General features: G+C 40.3%; 2 protein-coding genes across 2 annotated transcripts; one reads left to right on the forward strand and one right to left on the reverse strand.

The window, feature by feature from the left end:
• Window positions 1–2,384: 2,384 nt before the first annotated feature.
• LOC134672459 (clavesin-2-like) lies at window positions 2,385–4,675 on the forward strand. Its single transcript, XM_063530381.1, has one exon. It carries the CDS (start codon window positions 2,452–2,454, stop codon window positions 3,451–3,453), a length of 1,002 nt encoding a protein of 333 aa, XP_063386451.1. The 5' UTR covers window positions 2,385–2,451; the 3' UTR covers window positions 3,454–4,675.
• Window positions 4,676–6,654: 1,979 nt separating this feature from the next.
• LOC134672716 (odorant receptor Or1-like) lies at window positions 6,655–11,613 on the reverse strand. Its single transcript, XM_063530662.1, has 8 exons — window positions 11,201–11,613; window positions 10,359–10,493; window positions 9,890–10,058; window positions 9,563–9,675; window positions 9,141–9,240; window positions 8,356–8,460; window positions 7,618–7,773; window positions 6,655–7,131 (listed from the first exon to the last, which is right to left on the reverse strand). Exons 1-8 carry the CDS (start codon window positions 11,530–11,532, stop codon window positions 7,078–7,080), a joined length of 1,164 nt encoding a protein of 387 aa, XP_063386732.1. The 5' UTR covers window positions 11,533–11,613; the 3' UTR covers window positions 6,655–7,077.
• Window positions 11,614–11,908: the final 295 nt, after the last annotated feature.

Consider the following 11,908-nt stretch of genomic DNA (forward strand, 5'->3'; position numbering starts at 1 on the left):
TGTACTTATCGCAAAATCATTATTTCATTATTATTTAGATTTATACGGCGCGTTAAATTTTATCAGCATTTACCGGAACGCCGGAACCAATCCATAAAGTGTAGACGCGCTTCTCACGATGCGACGTACGAAACTTGGTTCCCACGAGCGACATCCATTACATCTTGTGCTCCCATTCCTTCAAGTCTTTTGGAAGCCACTAAACTTGTAAATTGATTTTGTTCTAACAAAACTTATAGGTCCGTAAGTTTATAAATTGTTGTCACAGCTAGAAATATCTAGTAGGTACCTAGGTAGGTAGTCGTATTTCTCTTTATCTGCAAAGTTAGTACATTATACGACTCATAAGTATATCATCGAAGTAACATTCTAATTGAAAAGGTGCTCAAATCAGGTGATCTTTTTTCACACTACTAGCCCAAGCCGAAAAGGTACCTTAATATGTAGGTACTTAATATGAGCTCTACCTACTGTTTTTTTAAGTAAGTAAAGCGTAGGTAGTTCCTGCAGAGCTAACAGGTTGCAACTTGTTGTTTCTAAAGTTTGTAAAGTCACCTTTATCATCCAAAACCTCATCATATGTCTTGGAATCCGTGGATACTACATATATATGTACATACACCAACTCTTGTTGCGTTGACCACACGCCACACTCTTAGACATATACTAAATAGGTATGCATGACACAGGGCTATCCGCTTGGTCAAAATCTCTTTGTCTGATCTTTGCATCCCACGCTTCGGTCGGACCAAATCAGAGCTTTCAAGAACACGATCGTAAAGGTCTTATTTTATGCGTTAGTCGGGACTCGATGAAGGCAGAATTCATTTTGATTTAGAATCGTAAAACGTTTGGAGACGATAATCTTAGGACATATATTAAAGAGTACTAGGCTATTATTATAGGCTAGGCATCAAGTACTAGGCTGGCATGAGCACAGGGCGGCTAACGTGTAGCTCATCTTGGGAGACAGTCTATTTTTACCGCACTAAGCGCATAGCCTAGCGGGGCAATGACCATGCAATGCCACAACACGGTTTTTAATGTCGTTGAACTTATCAAAAATTATAGCCGTCCATCCAGCATCACGAATATCACGATTTTATTTTAATTTTTATGCTAAAACTAGGTTACCTCTGTCAAGAATTATTCAAATACTTGTTTTGAAAATTGTGTTTGGTATTTTATTGGCTATTTTATTAATAATTTTATTTTGATGAATTATGTCTTATTAAGATAGTTAAATTTCGGACCAATACTTGGAGGACAGACAATGAATTTAGTCTTCAAGTTCGCCATTTACAGATAGGTAGTATACTTTTATTGTGCTATATCATTATTATCACACATCAACAGAAAAGTTATGGCTACATATTACGTAGTAGAAGTTTTTAAACACCGAAGCACGGCGTTGATGTCTTTTCCACAAGTAATACAGTACGTTTCTACATATATTACCTATAGATACTCAATCATAGTAACAAATATGAACACATTCAATGAGTTCAGTAACTATCTATTGTTATGTTCCCAAAGCAGAAATGATAATGTGTTATGGGGTATCAGTAGGTATTATCATGGTGAGTAATCGATAATGCTTGGTAGAGCTCTAAAAAAATGAAAGCGATATAGGTACAAGTAGGTGACCAATCGGTGACTAATTCGCCCATAGATAGCAGAAGCCGCAAAGTAACAAAATGTTACCGAGCAGTTATTAGTGAGGCATTCGATATCGCGAACAAAGCACGGGCGTTAAACGTTTTTCGGCCATCGTTTGTACGTAACGTATAAGGTTTCATAGATATAAAGGTTACAAAGTTGTTATCTGTCTCGCTTGTTTGTAGACGTGCATTTCTTTCACACGCCGGGCTACGTCATCGCAGAAACCAGCCAGCCAATTGACCGGTATACCGCCAACCTTCAGTTTTTCTTTTATTTATAACTCGCTCTGCATGGGCAAGTTATGCTCTGTTTAAACCGCGCCAACACTGCCATCTGCACTACGAATAGAATTTGGATTTAATATTTAATTAAGTACTGCAAAATACAGAGTTTTGTTAACTGATAAAATTATTAGTAATATTTATTAATAAAATTAAGCAATTAATGATAAGTTATTTTTAAATAGGTATAGCTTGGCTTTAAAATGAACCCTAACCAATAAGAGTATAATTAGGCGAAGACCAGATTAATTAATTAATAACATTATTATTATTAGTCATAACATTTCAAACCGGTTATCATTAAGAACCAGGAAATCATTACACATGAGACTGACTTACGAATCCTAAAGGGAGTCAGCCAGTTTAGTAGCGGTCGAGTGTGAAGGCAGCACTATACGGTTGGTTTAATGAACGGAGTGCGACGGCGCGGCGCGCGGCGCGGGCGCAGAGCAGTCGGCCCCGAGCCCCTGGCGGCGCGCGACCACGCCACGCGAGCGCATGACTCACCATGAACGAGTACGTCGAGTACGACTGGAGGCTCCACCAGGTGCAGAACGAGCTGCTGTGCGACGTGTCCCGCAAGCGGCTCACCGATGGCGATAAACAGCGGGCCCTCGACGGCCTCAAAGAAGCCGTAGATTCAAGTCTCAACTTAGCCCTACGCGACAAGAGCCGCTGCCAGGACGACGCCTTCTTGCGCCGGTTTCTGTACGCGCGGAAACACGATGTGCAACAAAGTTTCGAGTTGCTTGTGCGGTATCACCAGTACCGACGCGAGCACCCCGAGCTGTGGGCGCCGGCGGACGGCGGCGTGCTGCGCGCCCTCGCCGACGGGCTCCCCGGCGTGCTGGCCCAGCGCGACCGCCGCGGCCGCGCCGTGCTCCTCATGTTCGCCTCCAACTGGACCCCACAAGCCTGCCCTCTCGTGGCCGTCTACCGCGCGCTCCTTCTCACCCTCGAACGTACCCTTCAAGACGTGCAAAATCAAGCCAACGGATACGTAATAATTGTGGATTGGACCGAATTTACGTTTAAGCAATCGTGTAGTTTACAAGCCAAAGTGATGAAACTTATGATCGACGGTCTTCAAGATTGTATGCCGGTAAGGTTCAAGAGCATACATTTCATCGGTCAACCTTGGTACGTGGAGACGGCGCTCGCCGTCATAAAACCTTATCTGAGAGCGAAAACGCGTGAGCGCATCGTGTTGCACGGCAATAATTTATCGACGTTGCACGACGCGCTGCCGCTGGACATACTGCCCGCTGAGCTGGGCGGGGAAGGACCCTCGTACAACTCCGAGCGGTGGTTGAACGAGTTTTATCGTGCCGAGAGTAAAGACAACCCCGACGCGCCACCTGTTCCCCTGTCTATAAAGACTGCAGCACCCCCTGAGGACGACCCGCCCTCCGCGAAATTAGATAAAGCGTATAAGCAAAAGGACAATCCAAAATCACTTAATGGCAATGAAAAGAGTGCTAAATCAGAACTGTTGCGTGATAAGGACTGACCGTTTGGCGTGCAACGGTCGCGTCGTTAACAATGGACAGCTGTCTGCGCACGCCGTGAGCGCCGATGCGCTCGCGAGCATGCAATTGTGATATCGATTGTAATGCTAATTTATTGTCTAGAGATTACTAAGAACAGTCTAGAGTAAAAGGCCTCATTAGAAAGTTCGAATATAATTAAGGTGCATTTACGTATATAGTGCAGTGATATATATCATATATGTGCTGAAAGGCCGGAGCGATGATTCATTCACACCTTGTTTTTGATCGTGATATTTAATTGGAATCGATAGTTTCGGTTCGTGTTAATTGAATTAGCGAGCCGGCGGATGCAAGGCGGCGGGCTGTGACTTGCCCTGCGCTGCGCCTGCGCGGTGTGCGTCAGTCCAGCGCAGGCGCAGGCGGCATGTAAGTAACGGTGCCGAGCTCTCGTTTTGACGCATCCGCTGCCATTTGGCTTTGGCGCTGAATTCCTCGCTCCGAATATTTTTTGCAGGTTTCACTGTAGTTTAACATTTTATTTATTCGACTAATCAGTACCTTGTAATGTCAAATATCTCATTATGTTAATATTTAATTTTCTGAGTAGTTTAAGAACACGCATTTTAGAAATACGATTGTAGATATCTTATCCACGCTTTGGTCATGTGAGGCTTATTGCGCATTTACTATTATATTTTAAGACTTTTAAGTTATAGTATACATACCTATACACGTGTATATAGGTATATATATACGTATGGTCTGCGAGGCGAAGCCTGCGAGGTAAAAATGTGATGTGATAACTTTCGAGACAGTATTAATTTAATATACTTATTCTCTTTAATTCAGGTACCTAATGGATTCATCATTGATATAGAAATTATGGCTAGCTCTCGAATATTTCAAAACAAGCTCTCTTACATAGCCTCTTACTAAAACAATTGTAAGTATGTATTTAAAACAATGTGTAGTAGCGTCGCTAAAGGCTTCGTCACACAGGCGCGTTTTGCGGGCGGCACATAAGCACGCCCCGCCCGGAAAACGCGCCTGTGTGACAGAACCTTAAAAGTATTTTCCAGGGCGCTATTTTATTAAGCCGAAAAGACTTATGAGTGTTGAAAGGATGTTACGTGTCTTTAACAGTACCCTAAGCCGCTTATGTCTGACATGACTGTAAATATCCACTCAGCTGAGACAGTTGCTTTAAATATGGTATCAAGTGAAATAAATGTATCACACAATTTACACATCTTTTACGAACACAATGGGCCATCGCCGGCCACTCCAAGGGACGCAGCCTTGCGGTAGAATGATATAGCAATATCACTTGCTCCCTCTAACGCATAAATGCGTCCCTTGGAGTGGCCGGCGATGGCCCATTGTGTACTGGGGCCTTTAGAGAAAATGATGTAGTGGTTATTAAAGTAGCATCATTAATTAAAAAAATTAAACAATCACAAAATACATCATTTAATAGGTAACATTAATATTACCTTCTCAAAAAGCATGTTGGCAAAACTATGGATGTAGGAAATTAGGGTTTGTGGTAAATAAATATATAATACCTACTCGGAGATTAATCAGCGTAACAAACAAAGTAACAATGATTCCCCATCTTAGAGAATATGACCAACGAAGACGCCATGTCTATAATTTTCGGTACAAAATAGTCCATACATGTGGTTGACCATTGGACGCCAATTTTCGACAGAGGGGAACGCCTGTTAATGACCACTCTGTTTGGTTATATTCTCTAAGTTCCCCATGATCTAATTCTAGACATATCTTTAAAACACATACCTAATACACCGTACAAATCATTCAATTCAATACCGAAATTTATGTATTTAAATATTGAAACAGATTTATAATAGGTACCTATAGCTGTCAAGTGTTACTCTATAATGTGTTGAGTATTGTTTTAAAGTATTTTATTGAATCGTCCTAAATGGAACCGTTTATATGACAAATTTTATGTTAATAAATAAAGCTTCAATGAAAATTAATTGTTATAATAATATAGGGTCCTATCTACTTAATCCGTATTATGGACCCAATGTTCATTAAAAGATCGTACCATTTTTTCCTGTGTGTTCATGAGTTCTTTGAAAATAATAAGACTTGTAGACTAAACCTCATGGTTAGTGGCAAAAAGGCATTATATCGACGATGAAAAAATATTTTCGATGACAATATTATAAAACTCGTACGAATCTACATAGAAAACTTTATACGACATTTGAATCTCTAAGTATATATTCACAGTCAAAATCCTTCAGATTCCACTTGATCACGTTGTATACTAGAAATAGAAACCTTATTACGCAGAGTCAGGCCGATTGTGATGTCCGATTCTGTTAAAACAGAATCGGCATCCGTGTTAATATTTTAAAATCAAGCACTTTTTAGAAATACGGGCTCATATCTTACGGCAACCTTCATAACAAAGAGAAAGGTGGCATGCACTCTATGCGTCACGCATACAAATATTGTTGTATTTGCCCCACTCAGAACATTGTTGGAAATGTTTGGAATACCTATAAATAGTAAATTAAGACTTAAAAATAAATGAAGTGGAACTGCTGATGATGATCAGAACAGAACTCTTCAACGACGCATAGTTTGGCGATTTTGATTTTGTGGGTTAGAATCATGTTAGAATACAACTGCGACCCTTAGACAAACGAAATGCTACTAGAAAGGTGGATAAGGTTAGAACTGCGACTCTTACAGAAATGAAATATGCTACGAGAAAAAGGTGACGAAGTGGATTACAATATCTGGTGATCAGTTAAATACCAGACAATAATTTATATGATATTTTAAACTATTTTGAGAAGTCGGTTTTAGAACTTTGAATTTAAGCCCGTGAAGTTGAGAGTGAAACCTATTCTACAGTGTAAAGAATGAGTGGAAAACATCTCACCTTACGTGTCTCTCCTCTTCCATGAGGCTCAAGAGAAAAACCAAGTTATTCTTATTTATCATAAACCTTGTACAGTCGCCATCAGATATATCGGAGCGGCCAAGGTGTTCACAATATCTGAACACGCACTCTTAACGCCCTGACAATAGAGGCGTGTTCAGATATTTGTGAGCACCTTGGCCGCTCCGATATATCTGATGGCGACTGTAACTTTATAGCATACGGACGCCTATGTGAACAACAGAAACGAAGCTTCTGTGACTGCGTCCATGTCTCCCCAATCAAATAAAAGGAAGAATAAAAGGAATATTGGGTGAACATGATTATAATGATGTTTTATGAATTCATTTATTGCTAATAGCTCATATGCTTAAGATTAAGATTTCAGCTTCTGAGTTTTACTTGTACTGAGTTCATTTTTCCATAAGCGCCATGACAGGTTATGGAGCCAGGTTAAATTGGTATTCATAAATAAACCAAAATATTTTGTGTATGTAAATTACTATGCGATTAACAAATTACGAGTTTGATTTAAAAAAACGTTAATCGAGCCACTAAATAATTAATATATTTAAGAAGCAGTTAATTTAATGTTTTTGTACCACATATATGAGTAGCTGATAATCATAGCAAATGTCAAAAAAAAAGAATGTTAACTCGAGCTATTCGTACCTACAACAAATAGATTGAGTTTGAATTCAAATTCTAAAACTTGGTTTCAATTGCTAGCTTGCTGTAATACAGCAAAATACGAATAGGACATGCGTAGAATCTGGAACAAAATAAATAAATAAGTAAACGAACTATTAATCTGGTACCAACTTGAAAGAGGTAACCGAACCGTAATGTATAAGTTTCTATTAAGGCCATGCCATGCGATGCAAATCAATGTTCTAAGGTGCGACCAAAAAGTTCGAGTACTCGTTACTGTCCCCCAGTAGTTACAATGAGAGTATACTTACCTAATGACATTTTTACTTAAGTCATTGTCATTGACAGGAGGATGTCATCTATATTGGGCATTAGCGTGCCGAGCACTCGGACGTTTACCTTAAGGCATCATTCGTACGCTGCAAAGTTCACGTGTACAGTTATAGCGACACTTTCGCAAATGTGCACGTTACTAGAGGCGCCATTGTCAGATATAATATTATGTGTGTCATCAGCCAGAAAATTACAGTGGTCAGTCATCTATTGTCCTTAATATTTCAGTCTAACTTTGTACCAGGAAAGCATAAGCATCAAGTAGTATATATACCGCAACGAAGGTCTGCCTGGACAGCGTGACGTAGCGGCCGGCGCGGAACTCCAGCGGCCGGCCCACGCGCAGCATCGTGATCAGCAGCACGCGCATGAAGCGGACGTCCTGCTCGTACCAGCAGCATTCATACATCACCGTGTGAAGCTCCGAACTCTGTCCATAACAGTATATTAGGTATTTCGGAGGTAGGTAGAGGGAAAGAACAGTTGACCGTAGTTCTGTAGAAAGCGACCAACTTTTTATTTTTGTCAAAGTGACTTACACCCTAACTCAGTGGCTTTGGTCGCTTTCTACATTGATAAAAAAATTGAGTTGATCGTTTTCTGCATAACTATGGTCAGTTGACGAGTGTCTCTCCTCAATTGCAGGTTATCTTAGGTACTTATATTGGCGTATGTTTACAATACTTACCTTATTGTATTTACCTGCCATAAAATTCTAACTTTTTGGTGTAAGAGAATGAGTAACGTGTTACAACACCCAGTTGTGCAGAATCATTATATCATAAAAAATGTTTTGAGCGCATTCGATCATTAAGTACCTACAAATAAAAAGTATTGGCAGCAACGGAAACAGTCTTAGCCGTGAAAGTATAATGTCTCTGGTATTGGTCCTTCGAACCGGATGATCTGCGAGTGCTTTTGCCATGCGATTTTGCCATTTCATTCTAACTCAAACTCAATTTAATCAAATGTGTTTGGACAAGGATCATGTATCAGGTGTAGGTACACGTACAGTAGCGGTGAGCTCGTGGCCGGTCCAGCAATAGACGAAGAGCTGGCTGACCATCACCAGCAAGTACATCACTACTGACATGAACTCGACACTCTTCCAGTCCACCTGTACATATACGAAGAAAACCCCATTAATTTAAAGAGGCTCTAATAGCTGTTTAACCTTTTGAACGCCACAGACGGCAATTGAAGTCAATAAAAATTCGTGACAACGACGCCAAAGACGGCATTTGACGTCGATCGTTTTTTGATAAAAATCTACTGAAAAACACCCCACTTTTAGATTAGCATTATAATTCACAAAACGAAAATTTACGCCCGTGGCGTCAGTGGCACGGCAAATGGATGCGCCGTTTGGCTTTCAAAAGGTAAAAAAAGCTCAGTCGAGTTACGATTTCAAACTCTTTGCTTGTTATTAGAAATAGACAAAGCGATAGAGCGCTGGTGGTCTAGCGGTAAGAGAGGGCGACTTTCAATCCGGAGGTCGCGGGTTCAAACCAATGAGTTTATTGGAACTTAAGTATGTACGAAATGATATTTTACAATCATTTGATATTTTACCAGTCGTTTTTCGGAGAAAGAAAGCATTGTGACGAGGAAACCGGACTAATCCTAATAAGACCTAGTTTCCCCTCTGGGTTGGAAGGTCAGATGGCAATTGCTTTCGTAGAAACTAGTGTCTACGTCAGTTCTTGGGATCAGTTGTCAAGAAGCTCCGATAAGCCGTTTCAAAATACCGGGATAACGCGAAGACGATGATGAAACAATGATGAGCATAGTGCATACCGCTAGTAGGCGTAAAGCTGACATGCAGATCAACCCGACGCTTACGCTGAGTTGAAAGAGCAAGTACAAATGGTTCGTGTCTTCCACCTGCTCGATGAACCTGAAAAACAAACACCTTGTATAGCTAAATAACACGTCGACAGCTTTATAGATAATCGAAGCAACTGAAAACAAACACGGTGTTGTTTTTTACCAAGGACGAAAGTGAGAGGGCGGGAATACAGTGGCTTACTCGTATATATAGGTACCTGAAAATGAGGATTCATACCTACCGACTGGAATTGGTTTCATGGTGGTATTAGATGGGTTAATTTAGGGTAATCGATGGTAACCTTGCCAACTTGCTTACATAATCTCGTTTGTAAGTGTAAAGTGTTTCGGCAGGAAAAGCCTTGGCTTTTACTTCTAATGGAACTGCTTACTTGACTATGGCTTGATGATGCGCCACACACTCAACCAGAATTTTGTAGTGCTCGTCCAAAATGTTCTTGGCGGTAACGGACCGATTAACGCGTCTTTCCGCTATTGGCTTAACCTGGAAAATGTTTTCATTATTCTCGACCCTAAGGGCCTTTACTTAAATACCTACTCAATTTTATTTTAACATTTATTTCAATCAGACAAGGCTCCAGACTAAAGATTCAAGGAAATTAATTTTCTCATAAAATTTCTGCACGGCTTACAGTCAAAATTTGTGCGCGGTTGCACATTTCAGATGTTCGATCCTGTAGCATAGATAATTAGCTTACGTTCATAATCTTCTCTTTAATAATGTCAATCTCCGCGCAGCCAAAGATGACCATGGACAGACAAACACTGTCCACACCGAAGTACATGAACGCGCTCATAGAGAGGGTCACGAATTGGAACATAAAGCCGAGCTCGTACTGCGGCGAGGATTCTGGACTGACCGGCATCCTGTTATTAGAAACCAGACTGATTTGAACCAGGTTGAATTTAGTGAGGAGGAAGTGTGAAGGAAAATCATCAATGAAGTATCCGAAATGGATCACACACTACATGGAATATGGGAGGTAGGGAACCATTGGGCAGTCGGGAGGCTTGTAAATCGCCCTGATTTAACAGTATGGTCCCCTACCTCCCCTAAGTAAAACAAAATGTTAAAAAAACATCCTGAGCGCGGCAGGCAATCGGATTTTTTACGATTTTCGGGGACTCTTTTGGCTTTCAAATAACAATGTCTATAACTATACTTACCATAGTTTAAAAGGAAATTTTCTATTAGCATCATCGAACAGCGAACTAAGAGCGAACAGGCTAATGGTAGCCTGAGAACTGATCATAAATGCTAACAGCAGCCTCTTGATCCTCGAAGCCTGCAGTTTCAAGATCCTGAAGGACAATCGTTACAGTTAAGACACTGTGACTTTTGCCTGTTAAAGTTATCATATTTGTCCATCATAATACTCATAATTCACATTTGACATCAGGCAATCACTCCAGAGATGCACCGGATATCTGGTTACTATCCGGTATCCGGCCTACCCGGCCATTTTTTTACTATTCGGGCGCTCATTTCGAATCTAGAAATGAGTCCACGCTAACGTTTACTAGGAAACAGGTCAAACCCAGAATGCGCACCTGAAAAAAGCCGAACACCTACATTTCCGCTGGCCGAATATTCGGAGGCCGGATACCGGATATTCTGCCGATGGTCAGGCCGAATATCCGGTATCCGGTATCCGGCCAAACAACTATCCGTTGCATCTCTAGTAGTGATATATTCAGGAACAGGTTGGTATATTTAAGGTGATATGAAATGATTACACATTACACACCTATTTTACATCTACTCTACCTTCAACGACAGGCCGTTGTCAATCCGGGTATTAAAATAAGAGTGGGTAGTCTCTAAAACATCTTTCAGCTTTAAAATCACAATACCCACATAGTCCAGCAAAATTCTATATACTGCTATCAGTATCTATTAAGCACGTTTCTACTGTCTGCCAACTTGAGTAGGTAACTAATGATGATGATGGTAACGGTAACTAATAAGAAATAGTTTAGTTAATATGTTTAAAACGAATTCTACTTACTTATCATGCCCCTCAGTTTGAGGCATAAAAGTTTCAGAGTTCATCTGAGCCAGGAGTTCCCTGAACGATTCTATATTAATGTGAAACACGGTGATCTTGAAACACAGACTAGCATGGGTGAGGAGCAGGAAAGACGATTCAGAGATTTCCCCAAGGTCCCCCATTACTTGACATATATATATCACTTGGAATACAAGGAAACTATATTGCAATGAAAGCATGAAAAACCTATAGCATTTATGCATAATAGACTCATTTCGTGGGGGCATCCAAACCCCTAAAAAGGACATTACAAATTTGGCCCTGCTGAAATAGAGATCTCCGATATTCATTTTACTTTTAACCGTTATTGAAAAGACTGCAAATGTCTGAGGCTAATTTCAAAATGCCATGATATTTTACAACTGGGAAGGTTTCAAAATTACAAAATTACCGATAAGTGTATCAAACATAATGGTGTAATGATACATTCTGTAATAAGAGTCTATTGTGGTTTGTTTTCATTAACTACGAGTACTTATGGAAATTATAGGTAACTTATCAAATAGTTTAATTAGTTAATTTCGCAGTGTGTTGCAGGTAATTTTGTCTCTAAGTATCGAAGTACAGTGGTTGACGCAAACATTTCTAATAATTTTAGGTACAGTCGATGTCAAAGATATGTTTACACTTTTCCACCTTACTCCTTTGTAATAAGGCGAAAAATGC

The sequence above is a fragment of the Cydia fagiglandana genome, chromosome 17 (genome assembly GCF_963556715.1).
Source record: "Cydia fagiglandana chromosome 17, ilCydFagi1.1, whole genome shotgun sequence".
NCBI lineage: Eukaryota > Metazoa > Arthropoda > Insecta > Lepidoptera > Tortricidae > Cydia > Cydia fagiglandana.